The 25,797-nt window shown below is 41.9% G+C and overlaps 1 protein-coding gene across 5 annotated transcripts in view; it reads left to right on the top strand.

The window, feature by feature from the left end:
* The window catches only part of LOC149800229 (uncharacterized), a 104,460-nt gene that overhangs the window by 32,451 nt on the left and 46,212 nt on the right, over positions 1 to 25,797 (top strand). For 3 of the 5 annotated variants that reach the window (XM_089959794.1, XM_089959798.1, XM_089959795.1), the window contains 2 exons: positions 17,606 to 18,064; positions 24,494 to 24,562. In XM_089959794.1, coding sequence (XP_089815920.1) covers positions 17,978 to 18,064; positions 24,494 to 24,562 — 156 coding nt within the window. In that variant the 5' untranslated portion in view covers positions 17,606 to 17,977. Of the gene's footprint in view, positions 1 to 17,605; positions 18,069 to 24,493; positions 24,563 to 25,797 lie in introns of all 5 variants that reach the window. The other 2 variants (XM_089959796.1, XM_089959797.1) reach the window with 2 other exon arrangements.

Raw genomic sequence — 25,797 nt, forward strand, 5'->3', positions numbered from 1 at the left:
CGTCTAAAGCTTTCTGGTGAAAGAGTTGCAGTCGTTGCAAGAGTTGACCGTACTTTTGCGATTTTTCTGTTTCGGACAAATCTTGGCGATCCATCAAGGACTGCAATTCGTGTTGTAACTGGGACATCTCGTTCAAATTGGGATTGGGAGGTAAATGCGGGGTGCGTTGTTCTTGCCACCGATGGTATTCCATCCATCGTTTGTAAGGCACTAAAGCTAGTTTTCGTCCTTCCATAGGGTTGTCAGGGGTCGATTCTGAGATCTTGGGACTTCCGAGGGCCTTTTTATCTTGCTCCCACCAGTCCTCCCAACATGGTTCCCAAGACTCCTTTCAGTATGGGGCCTTACAAGAGAGGCAAAATGCCTCCACGTTGGACCAACATCTTCTTCTTTTGACGAATGGGAATTTTCTTTTGAACCATTTGGCGAAGAACGTGACGATGTTTGCTTAAGCATTGTTTCTGGTGTTTGGACAAAGGGATCGTGCCTTTCAAGACGTTCAAACAACATTCACACACGGTATTGATGACCTCTTTGGAGGCCGATTGAATGAGTTTTTTTCGTAGAGGTGGAGAAGCTTTGGACAGGATAGATAACATGTCCCCATGTTTGACTAAACGTGGTGGTAGTCCTTTCCTTTTCTTTCCTTGGGGTTTTCTGGAGGGTGACATCTTTGAGTCTTCAGGAGTACCAAAAAACACTGATACCCCCGACTTGGTCACAGGCCTTTTTTATACTGGAACGCGTCGCCACTGATTGTCTTTACGTCGTATCAGTTTGAGGACAGGCATGACACGTCGTGCAGGGGTACGCAACGGACTAAATCGAGCCAGTTCTTGCTTGGACAAATCCAGTAAACTTTGTAACATGCCCGATCTTTCTTGGACTTTGATTTTGGGAGAAGGTACTTTGTGAGCAGCAGCCACTGCCACTAAATTGGAGGGTCCTGCCACTGGGGAAGTTCTTTTTGGGGTTATCACCGGAGAAGTTCTTGGTGTAATCAACGTCTCCAAGTACTCTTCAGTTCTTGGTGTCATCAACGGAGAAGTGGATGAACGTGAGGATGCCGGAGACGCAGTCGCTGCCGTGGTAGATCGTGGTTTGCGAGTGTAAGCTTGCGTCCTGGCCGATGTGCCTCTCTTGCGACTAGTTTTCTTCTGTGGGATTTTCTTTTTCTGGGGACTTTTTCTCTGTTTCTTTTTCTGGGGGCTTCTTTTCTTTTTCCGGGGTGGTGGTGTCTGATCAGAGGAGGGTCCCGCCACTGGAGAAGTTCTTCTTCTTGGGGACCTGGTCTTTTTCTTCTTGGGGCTTCGTTGGACTTTTTTCTTGGGGATAACTTTGGGGGCATTAGGATCCCATCTTAAGAGAGAGCGAATGATGACCCCTCCTAGAGTACCGCTCCCTCCAGGTTTCAAAATGATTTGTTTTTTGGTTTGAGTGTCGATGCGGGGATCGGCCAGTTGGACCAAAGCGACTTTGTTTCGATCGAAAAAGCGTTTGGTTTGAAGAGGAATCTGAATGATTCCTTGGAGTATTTGAGGTGCCGTCACCGTGAACCATCGTAAGACTTCTTTGAGACTAGCTTCTAAGACACGAGCTCGTATTTGTGGATTTTTTTCTCGACTGATGCCATAAAAGGCACGAATCAATTTGACGGGAAGATGCGACTGAAGGGACGTCATGTTGACGTTGTGTGAGACAGACGAAAAAAGATCTGAGGTTTTTATAGATTTTTTTTATGGGGAGTGAAATTAAGTCGAGGACGGAGACGTGTACAGGACAGGACCTCCGTCTTGGCACCAGTGGTGAAACAAGTGGGTACGAAATCGCAAATCCTCGGGGGTGGTAGGTTTCAAATCGACGAGTAAATAGGCTTGTGGAGTTTGAGTGGCATCGTCGTACGCCTGAGTCAGCCAAGGCGTTCCTAACTGTTTGGCTAAGACTTGCACTTGCGATTTATCTCGAGGGCTTTTAAACAAGACCACGTAATGCGTATTGAGACTGATGGTGCGATGGGCTTTACTTTGTTGAAACAAATTTTGGGTGATGTAAACGACACTGGCATTACGGTGATGCCCTTTGCGCGTGAACCACAGTTTAATTTCTTCTTCGTCTTCTCCTAACATGTCGTCGAAAATGACCAAATGGGTTTGACGGGAATCAGAGACGATGCCGTCGTCTTCTTTAGGAATGCCTTCCACAAACACGATGGAATCGCCTTGACTTTCTCGCAAGAGGCTGTACGCCGATTGCCACTCTTTGTAACACCACACGATTCGTTGAGGTGGCCGATCGATCAAATGATGTTTATGTTCGATCAAACGTTTGACGAATTCGGTTTTGCCTGAACCGCTAGGTCCAGCAATGAGCATGTTAAAGGGATGGCGAAGATACAAAGCCTCCCAACTGGCACGATCTAAGTGTTCGTCGATGACTTTGACAGTAGAGGAAGAGGGAGCAGAGACAGCAGAGGTAGCCATTGTGTGAGAAATGTCACTTGTGACACGAAAACAAACAAGACAAGAGTTTATATACTTTTTCAGAACACGTTTATTGAATGTTTTTTTCAAACATGAATACGAAACACAAAAATACATAAAACCCAAAGGCTTAAGTACAAGGATAAAAGGCACATGATAACCATTAACGTAGAATAAAAACAAGTGTCTGTACAACATGTTTTGGGTAATGTTCTAACCAGTTCTATAGTAGGGGGTAAGGTCACACAAGTGTCCTCCCGAAAGGGTCTTTCAGGCCTGTCCACGACAGTCCCGTCCTGGGTGACGGGTTCTTCTGGCACCGTCACTAACACGGGTTGAAAAGTAAGTTTTTTCCTTGAACAACTCTCGTGCATACTGGGCCACTTCTTGGGTCCAAGCCGCAAAATCCCATTCTTTCCAGGCACGGACATCTGTCCAGTGGGGATGTAAGTCACAAGCTACACACACATCGTCATACACGTCTTGGGTAGCTAAAAGTTGACGAATCTTTTATTCCCGTAGAGGTCGAGAAGTATCCAGATGAAACCGCAAGGCTTTGAGCAAAAGGAGTTTTTCGTGACCATTTAAGGCCATGGGGGTATGGTAAGTACTGATCGTAAAGAGTCCACAAAGAATCGGCTGGTAAACGAAATCCCAGAAAACAAGTCACTAAGACACACACCACTGGTCGTCCCAAATTGAATGGATACAGTTCTTGTAATAATCGATGGTAATGATCCACGGCTTGAATATGGTCATTGAGTTCCTTCCACGGAATCTGTTCAATGACATGTGACATAAGTCGTGGCATGGCAGCCTATTTTTATATTCTCTTTTTTTCGGATGCAATACACGTACTTTCTAGCCAGAGATCTTCGTTCTCCAGTAGGGAATTTAAATGTTACATACTGTAACCGAAACGTCAGAGTTCGTTTAGAAGTTTCGTCTTCCGCTAAGCAGATTCCACGTAACAAATGTTGGTAATCCTTTAACTCGTCTTCCTCAATACGTTGCAGTAAGTGAATGTCGAAGTAACCAAAATTATGAACATGTACATCATTGGCGACCTCAAAGTTTTGAACAATGTCTGACCACTGAAACAATTTCTGACGAATCAGTTTTCTTATACCATTCAGGTACCAGTGGTTAAAGATCTGGTGACGTAACGGATGCAATTGTTCTTTACGTTTGACTTGTATTTTCACCAGCTCTCGGTAAATCCTTTCTCTCAACTCCTCAGGCAAGCCCAAAATGTTCTCTTGTAAAGTATCCATAAGTATATACACTGTTTTTGGAATCGTTGGGTGGTGGCCAATAGCCTCGTTTAACTTTGTGCCTAATGTAATATCCACTCATAATCAGTCTTCTTGTACTTTGAAACAGAGCATAATTTAAAAACGGTTGAATAACTTTGCGTTTGCGTTTCACTTGTATTTTGATCAGTTCTCGGTAAATGCGTTCTCTCAACTCCACAGGCAAGGCACGAATGTTCTCTAGCAAAGTATCCATGAATAGGTCATACTAAATCCTCTTTGGTCTGACACAAGACATGTACTGTTTGCACAGACATAGTTTTAATTCATTGTCGAATCTAAATCGTTTAGTTACTAATTTACACGTTACAATTCGTTCAGAAGTTTCCTCTTTCACCAAGTTGACATTGCGTACAAGATGTTGGTAATTCGTTAACTCTTCCTCTGGAATTCGATGCAGTACGTTTACAATGCAGTAGATAGAATCGTCCATACCAAACCATTCCTTTTTAAAACCAGGGGTCGTTGATCAATGTCTGTCCAATGGAACACTTTCAACTCAATCAGTCCTTGTATAGCTTGAAGGTACCAGTGGTTCAAACACCGGTGACGTAACGGATGCAATTGTTCTTTACGTTTCACTTGTATTTTCACCAGCTCTCGGTAAATGCGTTCTCTCAACTCCACAGGCAAAGCACGAATGTTCTCGTGTAAAGTATCCATGAACAGATTATGGTAAGTTACTTCAATGTCTCGGTTCCACTAAGGGTAAGTAATTACAATTCGGTGACCATCGAGCATGTTCTACGTAGGCCGAATCTTGCGGTTCCCAGTGGTGAAGTGACACACCGCAACTGAAGCACTTGACTTTATCTCCTTCGCCCAAGTAGAAAAATCCGGCTCTGGATAATTCTTCGGGGGTCGGTCCTCCAAGATACTTAGGCCATTTTCCTTTGAACGATTGAAGACGATTTTCAAAGTCGCAGTATTCCGACAAACGCACAGGGAACGAATATTCGTCTTTCACAGGTTCGTTTCGATGAGGGTTGGGTGACATGAACAGGAGTTTGCTCAGGGCTGGATGACATCCGTAGGGGGGTAGACGTGAAGGTGAACATTCCCCTTTAAACCCAGTCAAATGTCCAAGAGGACGAGCGGCATCACTTTCGCATCCCTCAGGTTTAACACGCACAGCATCCCTTTCCATGATAGGGGTCGTGAGAACAAAGTTCCCATGATGCTTTACGGCATCGCTAAGGTCACAACGTACAGCATCGTACCCATCGCAAGGCTCACAATCGCAATCCACTTCAGAAGCCTCACACTTGAATTGTGCCTTTCTAAACAACTTGTTCTGTGTTTCTCTGAAAGTATTCATCTTGTTCGCTCAGTCTTGGTAGTCACAATGAACTATCGATCTTGACCATAGCCCCTTTTTATACTAGTCGCAATGCAGTCTCCAGCTTGTACATCTTTCCTTTTTTACGTTTTTTATGTCTTGTTCTGGAAGGTACCGTCTCTAAGGTACCGTCAACATTGTACCGTAGTGTGATGGGTGGAAAGGCCATAGAAAGGTAAGGGCAGTGCGGAGACCATCGAGTATGTTCCAGAATAGCTGAATCTTTATAGATACATAGATCCATTCGTAACTTCACTCCGCAAGCGAAACACTGTACCTCGTATCCCAATCCTGACTCAGGTCCCAAGTAGACAAATCCTGTTCTAGCTAAAACATGCGAAGAAGGTAATCCTTCCCTATCCGTAGGCCATTTCTGAAACGTGTCCAATCGACGTGCACAATCACAATAGTCAGGTAAGAAGACGGGAAAATGGTAGGGTTTGAACTTGGAGTTCTCATCGGGTTTCTCACTCAATTCTTGCTGTGGCGAAGTCATCCTTCTAGCAGGTGACTATCCTCTTACAACCAATGTTTTATACCAACGTGTCCATACGGTAAGGTGAAATGATTGGGAAGTCGCACTCGCTTCTGGTACACGATTTGATAGACTTTTTCCAAGGGCCGACTGACGATGTGATGAGTGGGTAAACGTACAATCTTGTTCGGTTGATAGGTGGTCACTTTAAAGTTTCCATCCTCTCCGGATTGCAAGGCTTCTTTCAATACCCCAAAGTTGACCACACGACTGGTACGATAATTCAGAGTCAGTCCTTTCACTTTGCACGTCGTGTGCACTTCTCCTTGTTTGTCCCGGTATTGGTAGCCGTAATTTTTGGGACCGCCACTGACGAAACTTAGAATCTTGTCGTCGGGATGCTCGTCTGTCCAGGCTCCTAAACGGTCTCCTTCGATGTCAGGGTGCTGTTGACTCGGGTGATGGATGTAAATGCAACTGTCCGTGTCAAAGTACAGGACGCGTTCCCCTAACAGTTCTAAAGCTTCGTACAATTTTAAACGAGCATGAGCTGTCACGTAAGCCGCAATGATGACATTTCCAAAAGGGTTGTCTTGTACAAAGTCCAGATCTTCTTCGTAATTGACCAAGATCAAATCCTCACGAACGACGTTCACGTGTTTCATGTACTTGGTTTTGTCGTGAATCATTTGGAAGTAGCGGGAAGGTTCTGTCAAATATTCCGTCTTGGGTAAACACGGTCGTTGTGCCATTTTACCCCACAAGCAATTTAACATCACTTTGGCAAACGATCGCCTGCCTTCGTTTTACTCAATGTGGTCTAAAGTGATGCCTTCTTGTTCATGGTATATCTCTTTGAATTCTATTTGGTCTTCGGGAGTGTGACACCAGGAAGGATAGCCGCTGGCTTCTTGTTTCAGTTTTAAAAAGGCATCCACGTAGTCAGCGAAAATGCCTTTCTGCGGGGGATCACCCTTATGGTATTGTTGTGTCTTGGGAAAGTGGCAAATTTCGTACACTTCTAACAGTTGGTATCCCATGTACAGAGCTTTGAACAATTCCACGCTGACCCACGTCCCCGTCAAGGCCCGTTCTTCCTGGGTGTGCTGACAAGGTTGGTCTTGGTTCCACGTTTCGGCACAAGTACGGCACAAAGGAAACATCAGTTTGCCTTGACAATGGTGAGGTAAGACGGGATGGTATAGGTTCGTGGGAGGCAAAACTTTACACTTGATCAAGCCTTCGTATTGTCGAATGTTTTTCAGGTCGATGTGTTCCGTTAACAATTGCGGGTGCCCTACAGGAAAGCGACAATATTTGCACACGTAGGGATACAGCGAACACACGTCCAAGTATTTGATTTCTTCTCCTTTCTCTTCGTCGGCTTGGTACAGCAAACAGGTGGCATTGGTCCTTCCTCCGTACAAACTATCCCTCGGGTTGAGCGGGTCCATGAACTGGTAACTTTCCACGAGGCGTTTAAACTCGGGATCGGTTTTCATACGGTGATCGTACTCGTGTTCCCACATTTCCACCACTTGGTATCCTTCCTGTTCCAACTTTAGGCGCCGCTGACAAGTGTCCTGGTAGAAGTCTTCCATGGTTCGTTGTAAAAACTGATTTTTAGTGCTACGATCAGGGTAACAGACGGGACATCCGTGAAATAAGCAACCGTTAAACTCGTACACGATCTTGGGGTTTTCTAAGTCCCAGCCATCGACCGAATACGTTCCGATGGTCTTTTCGCCCCCTCCGTTGCGGGCATGCTGAATCCACTTGTCTTCCTTGTCGCACAAGTTATGTAACCAACGTATGTCTTTGACTGGTTCTTCGCTCAGACAGGGTGGAGAGGCCAAACATCCTGGGCATTTCATTCCACAATGCTTGTGTTGCTCTCGATTGTTATAACCATAATCACATTTCTCACAATAATAAGCATATCCCAGGAATCCGGTGATGGTGGTAACGGTATCGAAATGGTCATCGTGATCATAAACATGAATGTATTTTCCGTCCTTAAAATCTTGGCCTCGAAACAACAGAGGTCCGCGCATTTCTTAAGGGTGCACTTTCAAGGTGTATCGTGGAGCTAGGACATCTTGCAATTTCTGCATCTCAGGAATGCCACAGGGTGTGTCTTTGGACAGGTCAGCTTGTTGCAACAGGAGTTCTCCTTCGTTTCGTTGTTTGGCTCGATAGGAACGTTGAATAGTTTTCTAGGTTCTTTTCCATTCTACCGTGTCGTTCTTGTTGGCATAGGTTCGTCCCACCACGATGGCACGGGCTAAACACATCTGGTCATGAGTGTTGTTAATTCGGACGAGACTCTTTTTGGTGTTGCGAAGGTCGTTCACCATTAACATCTTTCTGCGTCCAGTCCCTTGAGGAGGAGAGACGTGGGTCATGTCCAGTGTGGCTTTACCATCGGTGATGTCAAACTGATCATTAGATTGTTGTACGTGTTGAATCTTGTCCATGACTTTGGAAGCGGTCAATTCTGCAGGGGTGCTAAACTCGATCCAAACAGGGGATTTCAAACCGTCGTGTTGTATGGAAAGTCTCAAGCGATCGTTTTCTTTGGGTTGACATTGTCGCTTGAGTGCAGTGAGCAAAGAATCCCACACCCCACTGATGAACACTTCTGCTTTCTCTAACGGCACTTCAGCCTTGAAATCTTTAAACTTCACCGTGTATTTGTAAGCCGTGGTTCTAAATTTTCTAGAGGAGCACTTTTCCGTCTCTCGAATGGAATAGTATTTTTCAGGTTTGACTAAAGGTGGTGAACTTGGTTTAGAGGGTTCGGATTCTGGTTCACTCATGTCCTCTTCAGAATCACTGGCATGAATTTGTGCCAAGACTTCAGCTCTGGTACGAGGCGATAGATCACGTTTCTGCCTCTTACTTTCTTCTTCTTTCTTCTCAAATGAATAGGATCGTTTCATCTTGAGTAAAAAACGTCAAATGACTCAAATTTAAACACCATAGACTAATTTATAGTCATGGCAGACCAGCGTATATAAAAGGGTGTGTGTCTTGTCCTTTCACTATTCATTTCACTCTCAAGCCGAGCACAACGATGGAAGAGACTAACCAAATCGAACGTTTCGTCAGAGCTTTGCGAGGGGTCATTAGAAAATTCTCTTCAGACCAGCCCACGGACTACTCTCCTTCCATTCGAGATAAAAGTCAAGGTACTTGCTATATCTGTCAGAAGAAAGGGCATTGGTCTTCAGAGTGTCCAGACCGTCAAAAAAAAAAAAAAAAAACAGGGGCTAGAAAAGACAAAAGTCAAGATACCTGTTATTATTGTAAAGAAAAAGGACATTGGTCTCCAGATTGCCCAAAAAAGAAACAAGAGGAGTCAGAAGAAAAGAGGAATTCTTCAGAAGAAGAGAGGGATTCTTCGGAAGAAGAGAGGGATTCTTCAGAAGAAGAAAGCAGACAGGTGAAGAAAAAGAAACAGGAGAAGAAAAGAAGAAGGGAAGAAAGCGAGGAGGAAGAAGAGGAAAAGAGTGTGACGGTGAAGAAATTTAAAAAGCAGAGAGACTAAAAAAGGAGAAAGAAGAAGTTGATGAACTTTTTATTAAAGTGTTGTGTTGTGAATTGTGAATTGGATTGTAACAATGGATAAAAGAATAAATTAATGATATAAGGTAAGTGTCTTTGAGTTTTGATTTTAAAATAAGAAGCTACACTCAAGCACTCATACAAAGACACGTACTATAGGGGGTAAAATGGGTTGGTTTATTTATTTTTTTCTGAGTTATTGGCAAATTGAAAGGCTATCTCTTCTCGAGAAATGTGGGTGGCCCTGAAAAGGACCTTTTTATTTTGGTGTAGGGGTGAGTTTAAGCAATCAACTTTAACTGCCTTAAGCCTTTGTCACGGCCAAGGCCTACTGCGTAACGTTGATGATGATGATTGGGTTGAAATTACTAAGGGTGAAACGGTAGGTTTGGTCACAGGGCTAACGTGTTTAGCTCCGGAAGGTCGTATTCTCTTCGGTCGTAATAAAGAAGTCTGATACATTTGTTTCAGACTTCTTAACTCCGCTAAAATGTCCAACAGTACCGTGACCGTTTGATTTTCACCCTCTTGTTTCTTTGCTGCTACTTCTTCTTGCTGTTGTTGCTGTTGTTTTTTTCTTACCTCTTCTTCTTGCTGCTGTTGCTGTAGGAGAAAAGCTTGTTCCGCTTCCTTTTGTCGTTGTATAAATTTCTCCAATTCTTCTTTCTGTCTCTGTCTAAAATTCTCCACTTGCGGTAATGAAGGTTCCGGAACAAATTCTTGCGAGGAGAGAAAATCCACAAAATCCCAATTCACCTCTTCTGAAAGTAAGTCCGGGTTCCCTTGGGCAGTCTCCCCTGTTGGTGCACCCCAATGGATCGTTTTCTGAATTTCCGTCATGTTGAATCACTGTCGTATAGATTGACTGCACACAAGCGCTAGCGAATCTATATAGACCAACTGATGTCACAGACTGCTCACTTCGGATTGGATGCGGGCTGACTGAATTTTGTAACGCGTGTTTGGATTGGTGAATGAACTCAATCCGTTTCAATCCTACCTCTACCTATAAATAAGCGCAGTTCACTGCATTGATTCACCTGTTCTCGTCGCTTCAAGATGTGGACCACAGTCGAATCATCCACCCTTGTGTCTTCCATGATGTTTAGAACGGACATGCTCATGTATGTCCGATCCAAGTGGACCGTTGTCCACAGGACAAACACCAGTCTGTGGATACGTAGGATCTACGTAGAAAGACAAGGATGCCTCAAAAGAGTGCTGATTTACGGGCCAACAATGAGACGCAGCCTAAGGACAAGAAGAAGACCAATGCGGTGCCCTTTATGTTAATGGATACATTAACATAAACTCAAAGGCCCTTTTCAGGGCCACGCATATTTCTCGAAAAGAGAATGACTTTTCAATTGCCTACCCCTTTTTTAAATTTAAATTTAAATTTTAAAATTTTTTTTTTTTTAAAAATCCCATGTTCAATTCCCCCCTATTCCCCCATGTTAATTTCCCTTGTCGCTAGACAGACCCACACTATAGTTCCATGTTAAATTCCCCTTGTACGTAAAGTGACCCACGATGTATTCCCATGTTAATTCCCCTTGTACGTAATCTGACCCAAGATTTTTCGCCATGTTAAATTTCCATTGTACGTAATCTGACCCAGGGGTCTCTGTAATGCTAATTTTCATTGTACGCAAAGTGCCCCACCTTACTACTTGTGTCTTTAGGGAATATACCTAAGCACTAATAAAGGGTGGAACAGGGAAGATACACATAAAAGCTTTGATATTTCTGAAAAAAGTGAGGTGATATTCCTACAGTTCTTAACCAGCTATATATGCTGGGACGGGTCTGTTGGATATCCACAAATAAAGAAGTACATATTCTGGTCACGTTGCAAGTGTGTGCGTGTTTTGGAAAATGGTAAAACTTGGATACACAATTTTCTCGTGACACTTATAAAGTGAAGAGTCTGTACAACTGTCAGAAGCCAAAGTCATATAACTTTTGTACGGTTTGTAAAGATTTCCACTTTAGAAAATGTGAAGTATCACAAGTTATTATCACAAACAGAAATGGAACATAGGGGCTTGACAGTTGTTGTTTAGACACCTCCGCTCAACTTCACAACTTACTTGCTCTGTCTCATATTTTGATCTTAAGGAAAGATCATCTTTGTGCAGCAACAGTGGTAACAGCAGGAGGAGACGCCGTCACTGCTGTCGAAAAAGGGTAGTTTTTTTAAAAATGCGTTTAGTATATTTTTTAAAAATATCAGATGAAGAAAACGTGTGTTAAAACAGGGTTGGTAGAATGTATTCAGCGACAAAGTAGAAGTGACTGAGAGAAGGAGACAACGTTGTCGAGTGGCGTAGTTTTCTGGAGTACGTACGTGTCCCAGCGACACAGTGCCGGTGTCTCTAGCTCTCTTGAAGATACCAACTGTCTGGTTTTTCTTTCTTGCAACTTTTTTCTTTCGTGGTAGGGTTTAAATCGATGGGTCGTCAAGATGCATGAGGTGTTTAAGACCCACCGCTGTCGTTGGGCTCCTATATGCTTGGCTTTCACTTGCCCTTGTGAAATATACTAAGTCATTGTGACAACAAGAGGTAGAGAGGGTATATATGGAGAGAATGAACTTGGTTAAATCATTTCTGAATCAGCAATCGAGATGAAACGATCGCACGATTTCAGTGAGAGAGAAGAAGAACGTAAGAGGCAGCGAAGTGACGTATCGCCTCACACACGAAAAGAACTGTTCGCTCAAATAGAAGACATGAGCAAACCTGAACCAACACCTTCCACGTCTGCGACCAGACATAGAGCGCCCACTCCAAACAAAGTCCACCAGTTAACCCTGAAAAGTACTATCACATTCGAGAGACGGAAAAGCGACCCTCTAGAAAATTTAGAACCACGACTTACACCTACACGGTGAAGTTTAAAGATTTCAAGCCCGACGTACCATTGGAGAAAGCAGAAGGGTTTATCACCGAGATGTGGGATTCTTTGCTCACCACACTAAAGCGACAATGTCAACCCAAAGAAGACGATTTCTTGACACTATCCATAGATCACGACAGCTTGAAATCCCCTGTTTGGATCGAGTTTAGCAGACCCGCAGAACTAACCCCTTCCAAAGTCATGGACAAGATTCAACACGTACAACAATCTAATGATCAGTTTGACATCACCGATGGTAAAGCCACACTGAAAATGGCCCACGTCTCTCCTCCTCAAGGGACTGGACGCAAAAAGGTCTTATTGGTGGACGACCTTCGCAACACCAAAACAAGTCTCGTCCGAATTAACAACCCTCAAGACCAGATGTGTTTAGCCCGTGCCATCGTGGTGGGACGAACCTATGCCAACAAGAACGACACGGTAGAATGGAAAAGAACCTGAAAAACTATTCAACGATCCGACCGAGCCAAACAACGAAATGAAGCAGAACTCCTGTTACAACAAGCCGGACTGTCCAAAGACACACCCTGTGGCATTCATGAGATGCAAAAATTGCAAGATGCCCTAGCTCCACGATACACCTTGACAGTGCACCCTCAAGAAGTGCGCGGACCTCTGTTGTTTCGAGGCCAAGACTTTAAGGACGGAAAATACATTCATGTCTATTATCACGATGAACATTTCGATACCATTGCCGCTATCCCCGGATTCCTGGGATACAGATATTACTGTGAGAAATGTGACCGTGGTTATAATAATCGAGAGCAACACAAGCATTGTGGATCGAAATGCTCATGATGTTTGGCCTCTCAACCCTGTCTGAGCGAAGGGCAAGAACCAATGCATTGTCCTGCTTGTCTGCGCACGATTGTCAGCCCTGCCTGTTACCAACAACATCTGAAGACGCAAGGTTCACAGCAGAAATGTGCTTGCCAACTCCTGAGATTGTGCCCTACGTGTGGACAAGGCATACGTACCAATAGTACCAAGGCACACGTATGTTCAGGAAAAAAAAAATGTCACATTTGTCATCACATCGTGGACTTGGGATACCAATGCTACATGCAAAAATACCAACCACAACCAGAGAAAGAGGATGGTCACAAGAAGAAAAGCAATTTCATCTTTTTCGATTTCGAATGCATGCAAGAGACTGGCATTCACATTCCTAATTTCTGCGTGGCTCATCGAGCGTGCGAGAAGTGCATTCAAGAACCTATCTTCAGTCATTGCCCTCACTGCAGCAAGATTCCTGGAGGACGTGAAAAAATCTTTCCGGGACCGAACACGCTAGCCGATTTCGCTCGATGGGTCTTAGACGCCATCGACAAGACGTGGAACCAAGAGGACATCGAACGTTACGGAGATTGTCATCGTCATGCCACGGTGATGGCTCACAATTTCTCCGGATACGATGGACAGTTTCTTCTCAAATACTATACGGAAGAAGGCACCGAACGTCCTAAAGTGACTTTGAACGGAGCCAAAATCATTTTCATGCAAGTGGGACAAGTACAGTTTAAAGATTCGATGAGCTATTTGGCCATGCCTTTGAGTCGAATGCCTAAAACGTTTGGAATGACAGAAATGGCTAAAGGGTACTTTCCACACTTTTTCAATACGGAAGCCAATCAACATGCCGTTCTACCCCATTTACCTGAGGCTCACTATTACGACCCCGACAACATGCGTACCGAACAACGAGAAGCTTTCTACGCTTGCTCCCAGGCTCACGCCTCGGAACCTTTCGACTTTCAGGAAGAAATGTAAAGTATTGTCGTTCCGACGTGGACATTTTACGGCGTTGCTGTGGAAAATTTTGAGAACTGTTCATGGAACACGGAGGGGTCGATCCTTTGAAAGAAGCTTGCACCATTGCCAAAGCGTGTTCCTTAGTGTATCGACAACGATTCATGCCTGAAAACACTGTGGCTGTCATCAGCCCTCAAACGACTAACTTTGTCAAACGTCAATACTCGGTCAAAGCCCTACGTTGTTTACATTATTTGTGCGACAAGGAAAACAAATGGATTCAGCATGCCCGCAACGGAGGTGGTGAAGAGACCATCGGAACGTATTCGGTAGATGGCTGCGACTTAGACAAGATCGTGTACGAGTTTAACGGTTGCTTATTTCACGGATGTCCCGTCTGTTACCCTGATCGTAGCACTAAAAATCAGTTTTTACAACGAACCATGGAAGACTTATACCAGGACACTTGTCAGCAACGCCTAAAGTTGGAACAGCAAGGATACCAAGTGGTGGAAATGTGGGAACACGAGTACGATCACCGTTTGAAAATCGATCCCGAATTTAAACGCATCGTAGAAAGTTACCAGTGGGTGGACCCCCTGAACCCAAGGAATAGTTTGTACGGAGGTAGAACCAATGCCACCTGTTTGCTGTACCAAGCCGACGAAGATAAAGGAGAAGAAATCAAATACTTGGACGTGTGTTCGCTGTATCCCTACGTGTGCAAATATTGTCACTTTCCTGCAGGGCACCCGCAGTTGCTGACGGAACACATCGACCTGAAAAACATTCGACAATACGAAGGTCTGATCAAGTGCAAAGTCTTGCCTCCCACGGACTTGTACCATCCCGTGCTACCTCACCATCGCCAAGGCAAACTGATGTTTCCCTTGTGCCGTACTTGTGCCGAAACGTGCAACCAAGATCAGCCTTGTCAGCACACCCAGGAAGAACGTGCCTTGACGGGGACGTGGGTTAGCGTGGAATTGTTCAAAGCTCTGGACATGGGATACCAACTGTTAGAAGTGTACGAAATTTGCCACTTTCCCAAGACACAACAATACCACAAGGGTGACCCCAGTCAGAAAGGCATTTTCGCAGACTACGTGGATGCCTGTTTGAAACTGAAACAAGAAGGCAGCGGCTATCCTTCCTGGTGTCACACTCCCGAAGACGAAAAGACATTCAAAGAGAAATACTATGAACAAGAAGGTATTCCTTTAGACTACATCGAGAAAAACGAAGGCAGGCGATCGTTTGCCAAAGTGATGTTAAATTGCTTGTGGGGTAAAATGGCACAACGACCGTGTTTACCCAAGACGGAATATTTGACAAAACATTCCCGCTACTTCCAGATGATTCACGACAAAACCAAATACATGAAACACGTGGACGTCGTTCGTGAGGATTTGATCTTGGTCAATTACGAAAAAGATCTGGACTTTGTAGAAGCCGACGAATTTGGAAATGTCATCATTGCGGCTTATGTGACAGTCCATGCTCGCTTAAAATTGTACGAAGCTTTAGAACTGTTAGGGGATCGTGTCCTGTACTTTGACACGGACAGTTGCATCTACATCGATCGACCGGGTCAGCAACACGCTAACATCGAAGAAGACCGTTTAGGAGCCTGGACAGACGAACACCTCGACGACAAGATTCTAAGTTTCGCGAGTGGCGGTCCTAAAAATTACGGCTACCAATACCGGGACAAGCAAGGAGAAGTGCACACGGAGTGCAAAGTGAAAGGACTGACTCTGAATTATCGTACCAGTCGAGTGGTCAACTTTGGGGTATTGAAAGAAGCCTTGCAATCGGGAGAGGATGGAAACTTTAAAGTGACCACTCACGAACCGAACAAGATTGTACGTTTACCCACTCACCACATCGTCAGTCGACCCCTGGAAAAAATCTATCAAATCGTGTACCAGAAGCGAGTGAGACTTCCCAATCACTTTACGTTGCCGTACGGTCACATCGATATTGGTCAGCATATAAAAAGGGAGAACGTCCAAGACCAATAGTTCATTGTCACTACGAGGACCAATCGACAAAAATGAATCCTTTCAAACAGCAAGTATAGAGCGTAAGTCTCAAGTCCAACGAGAAACTCGGGTGTGATTCTATGCCTCACGATCACATCACCAATGCAATACCACATCTTAGTTGTTATGTACTAATGCCATGACAAACTACGTGCAACCAGTGAAACTTCCAGACCACAAAACTTTACCTTATGGACATGCTGATATCACCCAGTATAAAAAGGGACGACTTCCAAGAACGACACTTCATTGCGAGGACAAGCGACGAGAAAGATGAATAACTCTACGCAGAAGAAAAAAGAGAAGGAACAAACATCATTGACCTCTTTCACCACCATACCGTCACAGCAAAGTGCGTTCAAGAAGGGAAAGGATTCAATAGACCTAAAGGAGTATTTTAGCATCCAAATGACCCAGACAGCGACCTCGAGAAAATTTAGAACGACAACTTACACCTACACGGTGAAATTTAAAGACTTCGCGTCTGACGTTCCAGCCGAGGAAGTATCAGGTTTCATTACGGATCTACTTGACTCACTGTTAGAGGAACTCAAATGTCATTGCCAAGTCAAAGATGAAGGTCGTTTGAGCCTATCTATGTATCACGACAGTTTGAACTCGCCTGTATGTCTCGGATTTAGCACACCTGCAGAAATAACTTCTTCCAAACTTTTGAGGGCTATTGAAGACGTGCGGTCGGTGAGAGAAGAATTTGACATCACCGATGGAAAAGTGACTATTCATATGGCATATGTTGTACCTCCATGGGAAGAAGACAATCACTGCTCTTGATCTGCTTACCGATAAGTGTACCTAGCACGATGGACGTAACAGCAGATTTACGACTGACAGGGAATACGAGATGGGAAGCATCTATGCTAGGACACAAGTGGTAGCTGACCAGATTTTAAACAACGTGTGTGACGGATAGAGAGACAAACACGAACTTTCTCTTATTTGATTGTTTTTTACTTGTTTTGTTTTAGCTTTTTCTTATAAACGAACATTTAATGTAAATTAGTTGCATATGAAGTGATTTTAGAAAGGAGTGAACGTTAATTTTAAACATTAGTTTACTAGAGTCAATAACTAAACAACTCGTAAATACGTTTCTTTTATGTTCAAATGTTTATGTATTTAATGGATAGTGCTTAAACCAAAGTACAGGCCAGAGAGCCCATGTATATATGTACTTGAATAAATGTTTTGAACCCATACAACAGACTTTTCTTTATCGAGTCTCTATTCCATCTGTGAGTCTTTCTTTAGAATATTTATGTCCTCTTTTCTGTGTGTTTGAATGTGTATTTGTTTGTTTCTGTATGTCTATGTTTGTCCCTATCAACCCTTTGTCCTACAAATACATTTCACCCTATAAAAGGTTTTGACCCTATAAACCTATGACGTTACCAATGTTTAATTCCCATTGATCCCCAGGTGACATTCCCATGTTCAATTTCCATGTTCAATTCCCCTTGACGCTCTACAGTCCCATCCATGTTAAAATGCCCCATGTTAAATTCCCATTGTCGCCAGAGTGCATGGACCGTTTTTGCATGGTAAAGTCCCTTGTCGCTAGGGTGGCCCCATTTACTACTTGTGTATAGCATTTTTATAAATAAATAAAAAATCTGTGTCTTACTTTACCGTTACGTCCATCTAGTGTGTATCTAAATAATATGAAGGATTTTTCTTCTTCTTGTCCTCTGCAGACAATTCAGCTTGAAGTTCAAACAATGGGCCCAGCCTAACAAAGGAGCTAAGTTTTATATCAAGATTAGTTCCACCGAAATATTCAAGAGTGACATAGTTTTCCAGCAAGATTAGTTCCACTCAATACTCAAGAGGGACTTAGTTTTCCAGAAAGATTAGTTTCACCGCAGTACTCAAGAGTGACATAGTTTTCCAGCAAGATTAGTTCCACTCAATGGTCAAGAGTGAATTAGTTTTCCAGCAGTACTCAAGAGTGGCATAGTTTTCCAGCATGATTAGTTCCACTCAATACTCAAGAGTGAATTAGTTTTCCAGCAAGATTAGTTCCACCGCAGTACTCAAGTGAATCAATATTACAGCATTTTGGAAGCATGGGTCAGTGTGCCAGTAAAAATAATGGGAAACGTACGATAGACCGACCACTTAATAGGACAGATGAGCCAGTATATACTCAAGAGGCAGGTGAAAAGACACACACACGCAGGCACAAGCACTCACGCACGCGCACACACACATACATATGAAATGAAAAGAGAATGAGATCACTACAAATAGTATAAATATGCTGGTTTTGAATATGAATCACCGGCTGTTTGAAGGCCCTCCCGTCCCCCCTCCCCTTTCCTGGTTGTAACTATTTAGATATATTGATCATCGTGACTCTCTTTCCAGGATTTATGGTCAATACGTTCATTTGTTATCAGAGCTCTAATACTGTGTTATCTTATCTGGCTTGACTGACTCTCAAACTCGATCTAATTTCGAATTTTAGTGTTGTCGTCACCTTTTCTGCAAAGGTAAACAATTTAAGTTGCAAATTTGTTATGCCGGGAATTGTTGACTAAAAGTGATTTCAGTAATTCTTAAAAGTCGTGTCTACATTCTATATCCAGTAATTTATACTTATGGCCACCAAACGTGAAAGGTGAGTGCATATTGAGGTGAAAGTGTCTTGATAAAAAGTTGATTCAGAATGGGATTCTTTTCATGTTCTTTAAATATTACATAAAATACTGATGTGCTATAGAAGTAGAGGTATCCTGCTTACTAACGACGCTCGTGTCTTGGAGTTTATTTTCGTCCTGGATAAGTGTATCAAACAAAGAATACCCAAAGAAGTTATCACTTTCAGACCAAACTAAGCTGATAATTTTCCTAATTGTAATCCATATTTAAATTTGTATGTTTTGTGATAAAAATAGCTTAAAATTAAGGATGACAACATGGAGCGATGAACTCACCAACTACATTAAATTCAAGCTGGCATTTGATTTTTTGGGAGACATTTAGAATGAATATATGGCTTCGAAAATCAAGTGTCACGTAATACAGAAACTTCATTTGGTGGTGCATAAGCGTTCCTTGGGAGTTTATGGCTTAAATTAAAAACAAATGAAGCCCGCTGAAATTCCAGTTCATCCAAATATCAATAATAACATGAAAAGATGAACGTATTCTAAGATTTTTATCTTAGCTAAAACTAACTACTAATCCTGCACCCAAAACCCACCACGATCGTTTAATGTTTTGTCAAAACCGACCACGATCGTTTAATGTTTTGTTCGTTTTGTTTCATGAACATGAACTTCTGAAACGTTTCGTTTATATTTATGTGATACAGCCTATCATACTTATTTTCATATGTATGGTTTTTTTTACTACAAAATGAACAAGGGATGTAATCCTTGACTGTCTGCATCGTTGCTACCATACCTGAGATCCACTTGGGGATAATGGTCAGCGAATTATACCCAAAGGACATCTAGCTTTTGTCTCCTGTTTCCTGCATGTTTCCCGCTGACTTGCTGAGATTTTGTTGCGATTATAGAATGAAATGCTTGCAAGATTTGTATTCTTTCGATTTGCGATTGGATCGAAAATACACTTCTGGATGAATCTATGGTGTGGAAATCTGACACGTTGTACAGGTTCTACGACGAAGAGTTGACCGCATATGACGATCCTCACAATCTTGGATATAAAACTGCCGAAAGAAAATCAAACAAGGACTAGGTTTACAAATGATGGATCATTTCAACTGGGACATGTGGCTGCAAGACAAATATCGGTTGAATGGATGAATGAACGTCTGAGACTGAATCGAATTAGTTGTACAGTGCTACACTTGATGCTTAATACCACTTGTACAAAACGAGCATCGACGAAGCCGGACTTTACGTGCGACGTGTGGAAGGCATGGCCGGATCAGGTCAAGTTTTGATGAGGTGGGTTTCCAACATTTATAAAGTTCCCTGACCTTCCTCGAAAGGGCACCAATGCAAAAGTCTATATGTCTATTTACTCAAAGTGTTCATAATACTCAATAAAAGTGCGCAAGAATAAAACGATGTTCAAATTTCAGGTAACAAGTGACTGTACATTTGTGTGTGTGTGTGTGTACTTTTTTTGCCAGGGGTGGGTCCGGAAATCCCAGACCCACCCCACCCCCATAAGGCTTTGAAAGTTTTACTTAAAGTGGCGAAACGACATTACTCAAACTCTGAAAAGAAGGACACCTAAGTATCCTCCAACAACGAGTGGAAGCCAAAACCGTACCAATTACCTCTGAACTCCGATCCAAGAACAAAGATTGTATTTTCAGGGTCAATTACCAAAACATTTGTTAACTGGCATCATCAGCAATGCAGCTCTCAATGGAGCTATCGATCAAAATCCTTCCGAGTTCCAACATTTTAACGTGTCCACGGTAGAAGTTATCTGAGATGACCAGACGTTATCTACCAGACCTTTTGAACCTAACTATGCCCAGAAGAAGTGCTTGGGATCTTACTTGACTCCGAAGGCACAGGACAAATAAACAACAGTGCGTACGACAATTATACAGGAGGATATGCTTTGTGGGGCTTGGATTACAATCCTGACCAAGGCAGCGACAAAGGACATTTAAAATCGGGTCAGGTCAACGTTTGTGTGAACATTCAGCTTGCACCAGCTCTGGACACCATTGTGAATGTCCTCTTGTGTGCAGAATTTGACAATACACTGGAAATCGACAGTTTTAGAGAAATGATCCTAGACCAGGGGTCCCAAAACTCAAACCACCCTGAGGGTCGATTGAAAGCATTTTCGGTGGACCATCGGCCGCACCACCTTCCTTTGTTATCTCTCATGACACCTTGTGACGCCAATCATTTTGCGGGCCACAGGATACGGCTTGGCGGGCCGTGTGTTGAAGACCCCTGTCCTTGACTATTGAAAGATGGAAGCTACGGAGATGGCCAGAACAAGAACCGATCATTGTTCTTCTATATTGCTCGTCAGTTGACTGAAAGAATCACATGCATAGCTATAGAACATTGCCCTGGTTGTCAAATTAATCACCTTAGTCATACAACAACATGCCACACGTTTGATGATAAGTCAAGAAGACAAGTTGGAAGAGTATATGGAAGACGCGTTGGCTCTCATTTCGGAAAGGAAGATTTCTAAAGAGTGGTATAAAGACTTGAGTGACCATTTCTTACTTCTACTGATTTTGGAAACGAGACGCATCAAAGCTCTCTTGGAACAGAGTACGGAAAGTACCCGTTCATGACTTGCTTCACATATATTTTGAAGGAAAAGTCAAGTGTGAATTGATGACTTATCCTTACCTGTGAAGAAAATGAATACCTGCTAACTTCATTGCCCTCTGACTCTAGTGGTGCATGCTAAAGAGAATCTTACTCATCGAAAGCTTAACTCTGTCATCAGCACATACGATAGTCAACGCCCTGGAACCCATTTTATAACCATATGCTTTCCCAATCACCACAATGTAGAATATTTTGAATCTTACCAATTACCTCCTTTGAATACGACAACATCGACTTAATGAGAAGAAACAAAATACCCACTATTCAATAGTCTGAGATTACATGAATCAGCTTCTCTTGTATGTGGCCAATGCCGTGTAGTTTTGCCTCATTAACACAGCCGTGGATTCCCCTTACAACACGTACTGAATGTTCGGAAGTGAATTCTCAAGAAATGACGATATAATAGAAAAGTTGTGCCGTGAATATTATGGTCGTTTATTTTCTTTAGCCTAGAAACATAGTGTAAATTGATGGTAAAATGATGTACTAAATGATTGCAAATACAGTCTTACTTTACAACGATGTCAACCTTGTAAATATGTTTATGTTTAAATATTTGGTATTTGTACATAAAAAAAGGAAGAGGAAATCCTATTCCATTCTATTCATTTATTAAATTTTAAACGAGCGGGGCTTATAAAAATTGTTAATTTCGAAAAAATGGTATTGACTCTTCTTTTAAAAAATTCTCTCTCTCTCTCATTTCACGGGGTTCTTCCTCCATCAAGTGTACTGGCTGCAATGTAGAACCTATCATGTGCTAAAATTGCATTAAGCCCACACAACCAACCATTTTCTACTTCATCAAATCGCTCACAAGGATATATACACACATACATGCTTGAGTTTGGTCGTTAGTTAAAACGGTAACCAAAATTAACTTCAGCACATTCAATTTTGCCGCAACACTCTGTGTCTAGACTTGAGCAAAATAGCAATTATCATTTCCAACTGTAAAAGTAAATTGAACTTTGGGGTAACACAAGTAGGTCAGTGTGTTTATCACTCTAAGATGGTTTTACTTGAATTGGTATCAAAGGGATGATACTTTGACCTAAGATTATGTGTGTGGAATTGACATGATTTGATACTCCGGTCATTAAAAATGTTTGTGGAAATGGCGGCCTAATGTTAATTTTTCGTCAGAGGCCAGAATTGTTTGAACATGTTTAACTTGGGGATACCGTCACAGGGTAAATTGTCACACGATGCTACTTGCTTAACGTTGGTGACCTGTGTCACTTACCGGGATGGTTGTGCCGAAGGTTGCGCTGAAGTTTCCATCATTGGTTGTTTCTTTTCAAACTCTACATGTCTATATGCAATCGTGCCATATTGATTGCTGCAGCATCATATCTAAAGTAAAGGTGGCTCCTATGTTTGCCGAAGAGGTCCGGGTGATTGTATTGTTTCCCAAATCACTCGCAAGACGTTCACATTTATCTATACTCCAAAAGTGACTTACGACTGCCTTGTACAGTATGAGCAAAGACGATCCCAACAAAAGAGGCATCATATCCCCTATTTAGTCTCATATGTGGAATAGTCTTTGTTATCTCCTCGTCGCTCATTATTGCAATGCCCTCAAGTATCAGATGACATCCAATGTATTCTCGCTTGGCGATGGAGTAGTCTCTCGTGCTGAAGATCGAATGTGAAGAAGGATAGCACATGTCTCGTTGTTTATGCATCTGAACTTTTTAATCATTAAGTTGTCATACAGTTCATCTAGTACCGCATCAACGTGCATCTTATTGTAAGCTGTTCTGCCATGGTTCATATTCCAATAACTGACCGAGCTCTCTAAGTGACCTATAAATGAAATAGGTTCAAGCTATAAGTAAAACAGCGTGGCTAATAATGTACCAAAAGTGTAGACCCCACGTGGTATATGTAAAATATGGTAAGATATTGGAGGGTCTGTGAGTAGGAGCATCTTGCCAAAGCCTTCTAATCTGAGAAAACCATTCATCTCTGCGCGTTTCACATCCTCCACGATATGGTTCTCATCGTGTCTTTAAATGAATCTCTGTTTTTACAAAAACATAATGCCATTTGTCTGCTGGCGGAAATCACGAGCTACAGCGTTGTATTTTTGTATTATAGCAACACATTGATGCCCCAAAGTGACTAATAAAGGCAAACTCAGAGAGGGCAGTTTTTTTTTTATGCCAGACACAAGAAAGAATGGCACAATTATCGAGTGGAAACAGCATCGCAGTGTCCCTCAAATTTTCAGCATGTGTGCGGAGTAGGTCATTTAGATCATGGTTTCTGGTGTTAGGTAAAATACTCCAGAGCCTTTTTTTGACGCAGGCCCGAGGGACTGTCAATGCTTTGTTTCTGAGTATCTTTGGTAAGAGGATGACTATAAAATCAAAGAAATCTTAGAGGCCCTTAAATATGTAGGGTTGAATCGGTAAGGGTTGATAGTTGAACCAAGACTTATCTAAGAGGCTTCGTTTATACAATGAATATGCGAGCAACCGTGACAATAAGGTGAAACAAATCACTGGCAAAAACGTTAAGTTTAGGCTTGCAAACAGATGCCTGTCTGGACTATTGAACCTTGACACTCTGTTCGGAAAATAAATTAAATTTGATACTCTTCATATTTGGATCCTTGTTCCTCTTCATCTTGTACCCCTTAAAAGCACCATCGCTGAAAGAAAGTTCGCATGCGCCTGAAATGAATAAAAAAGATTCTCCCGCCAGGCCCTTGGAGCACGCCCAAAAATTGAAAAATCCAACCCTCGACCCTTCTAGGCTACACTCTCAAGAATTTGAGGGAAACAGGTAGGGGAGAGGAGGCAAAAGCCTACCCTTCCTCTGTGTATCAGTCGCTGACAGTGACCCCCTAAGTGGCTCTGAAATATGGTAACGACACTGAATTTACTGTATACCATTGTCAGTAATTGTCTTCAGTGCGTGCGTGTGTGTGCTACAGAATATTTTCTCGAAGAAATGCAGTTATAGCAGAATAAAAGTTGGAGGAGCAATGCAGTTAGTGTACTCACCAATCATATGTGACACAATTAAAGCTTGTTTGAACTGCCATGTTTCACGTTCAGAACCAGTACTGTCGTCGTTTAATCTGCTCTTTCGTCACATTTAACCATTTGTGATGGACGTTAGTGTAACGGTTTACAAGTCTACCTAAGCTGGAAAGATTTATTCTGTACTTTATATCAATAAAATAAATCAATTATTTAGAAGGAAATGTTTATTTTACAGCCTATTAAGATTGTAAATGAAAGGGATTAAATTCCTATTTTTATCAAATTTCAGGATGACCACCACTATGATGATGTCAACTATGACATGATATATGACGAAATTGAACTAAGCCAAATTGTTGTAAGTAATTTCTTTTATCAGCATCCTTCATTTTACATCAAGTAATGCATCAGATGTTTTCTGACTTTTGTTCTCTGCACGGGGTAATATTTGTACGTACATTATTTGATGGTTTCATTTGTTAAACAAAATTGGCACCGATGTATGTATGTATTTATGTTCTATACAGGTTTATAAAAAAAGATCGCTGTCGAAAACCTGAAAAAAGACAAAATAAATGGATGGGATATAAACTTCTTCAAATGATGTATCAGCAACGTATTCAAACTTTACAATGCGCCATTTTCCCTATACTTTGAATGTGGCAAATTGTTATTGTGAGACAAAGTCTTGTATCTTTGTTTCAATTCCAAGTTTAGTAAAGACTATTAAGTTATTGATTCATAACAATTATACGATACGGTCATTTGATTAGCATCCATGATTCTCATTGTAACTAAAACTCGTAAATGTTCAATAATTTTGAGCGATGCCATGGCGATGAAATATCTCTCTTTTTAGATCATGACAAGAAATCGTGATGAGTTTATAGTAGGATACATTAAATTTAGTTTAGATGTAACTGTAAAGTACACTTTAAAATTATTTATATCATAATTTGCAATAATTTTGTCCACACCATATCAATGCATACATTAGTCTGTCCTGTCTTTGTTGGTTTTAACGGCACTTTCAACGCAATATCGCTAACATCAGACAAAGAAAATGGGAACTAAGTGACTTTCCCAAGGAAGATGTGCGTGGAAGTTATGTTCCGTACACCTGTGGTTTAATATCGAAATATCGATCGAAATTAAGTCTCTTTCGAGTAATACAATTCGCAAGCACGTGTAACTTTGTTTTAATTCCGACTGCACCCTGATATAACAATACACGGACACAATATTGTCATTTGTCCTAAGTCAGGACAAAAGTAGATTGCATTTTATTTTATACCTTCTTAAAACTATAACCCTTGCTACAGCTCACTTTACAATAATATAATCAACACCAAAAACATAACATTTTAGGATTTTTTGAAAGGAGTGTAGATTTATATTACTTTTTCTGTGTCCGAAATTCAATAAAAAAAATAAGTAAACAGTCCATTTACATTTATATCTACCGCGAGTTTGATCGTTTTCTTTGCTATAATATAAAAAATTCCACATGGTTTTAATTTTGTCACATAAAATGTCATGAACTTTCATTTTATATATTTGTTGGTACATAATAATACAAGGCGTTAGGTAACT

Source organism: Sinohyriopsis cumingii, chromosome 5 (genome assembly GCF_028554795.1).
Source record: "Sinohyriopsis cumingii isolate HCF-2022 chromosome 5, ASM2855479v2, whole genome shotgun sequence".
NCBI classification, from domain to species: domain Eukaryota; kingdom Metazoa; phylum Mollusca; class Bivalvia; order Unionida; family Unionidae; genus Sinohyriopsis; species Sinohyriopsis cumingii.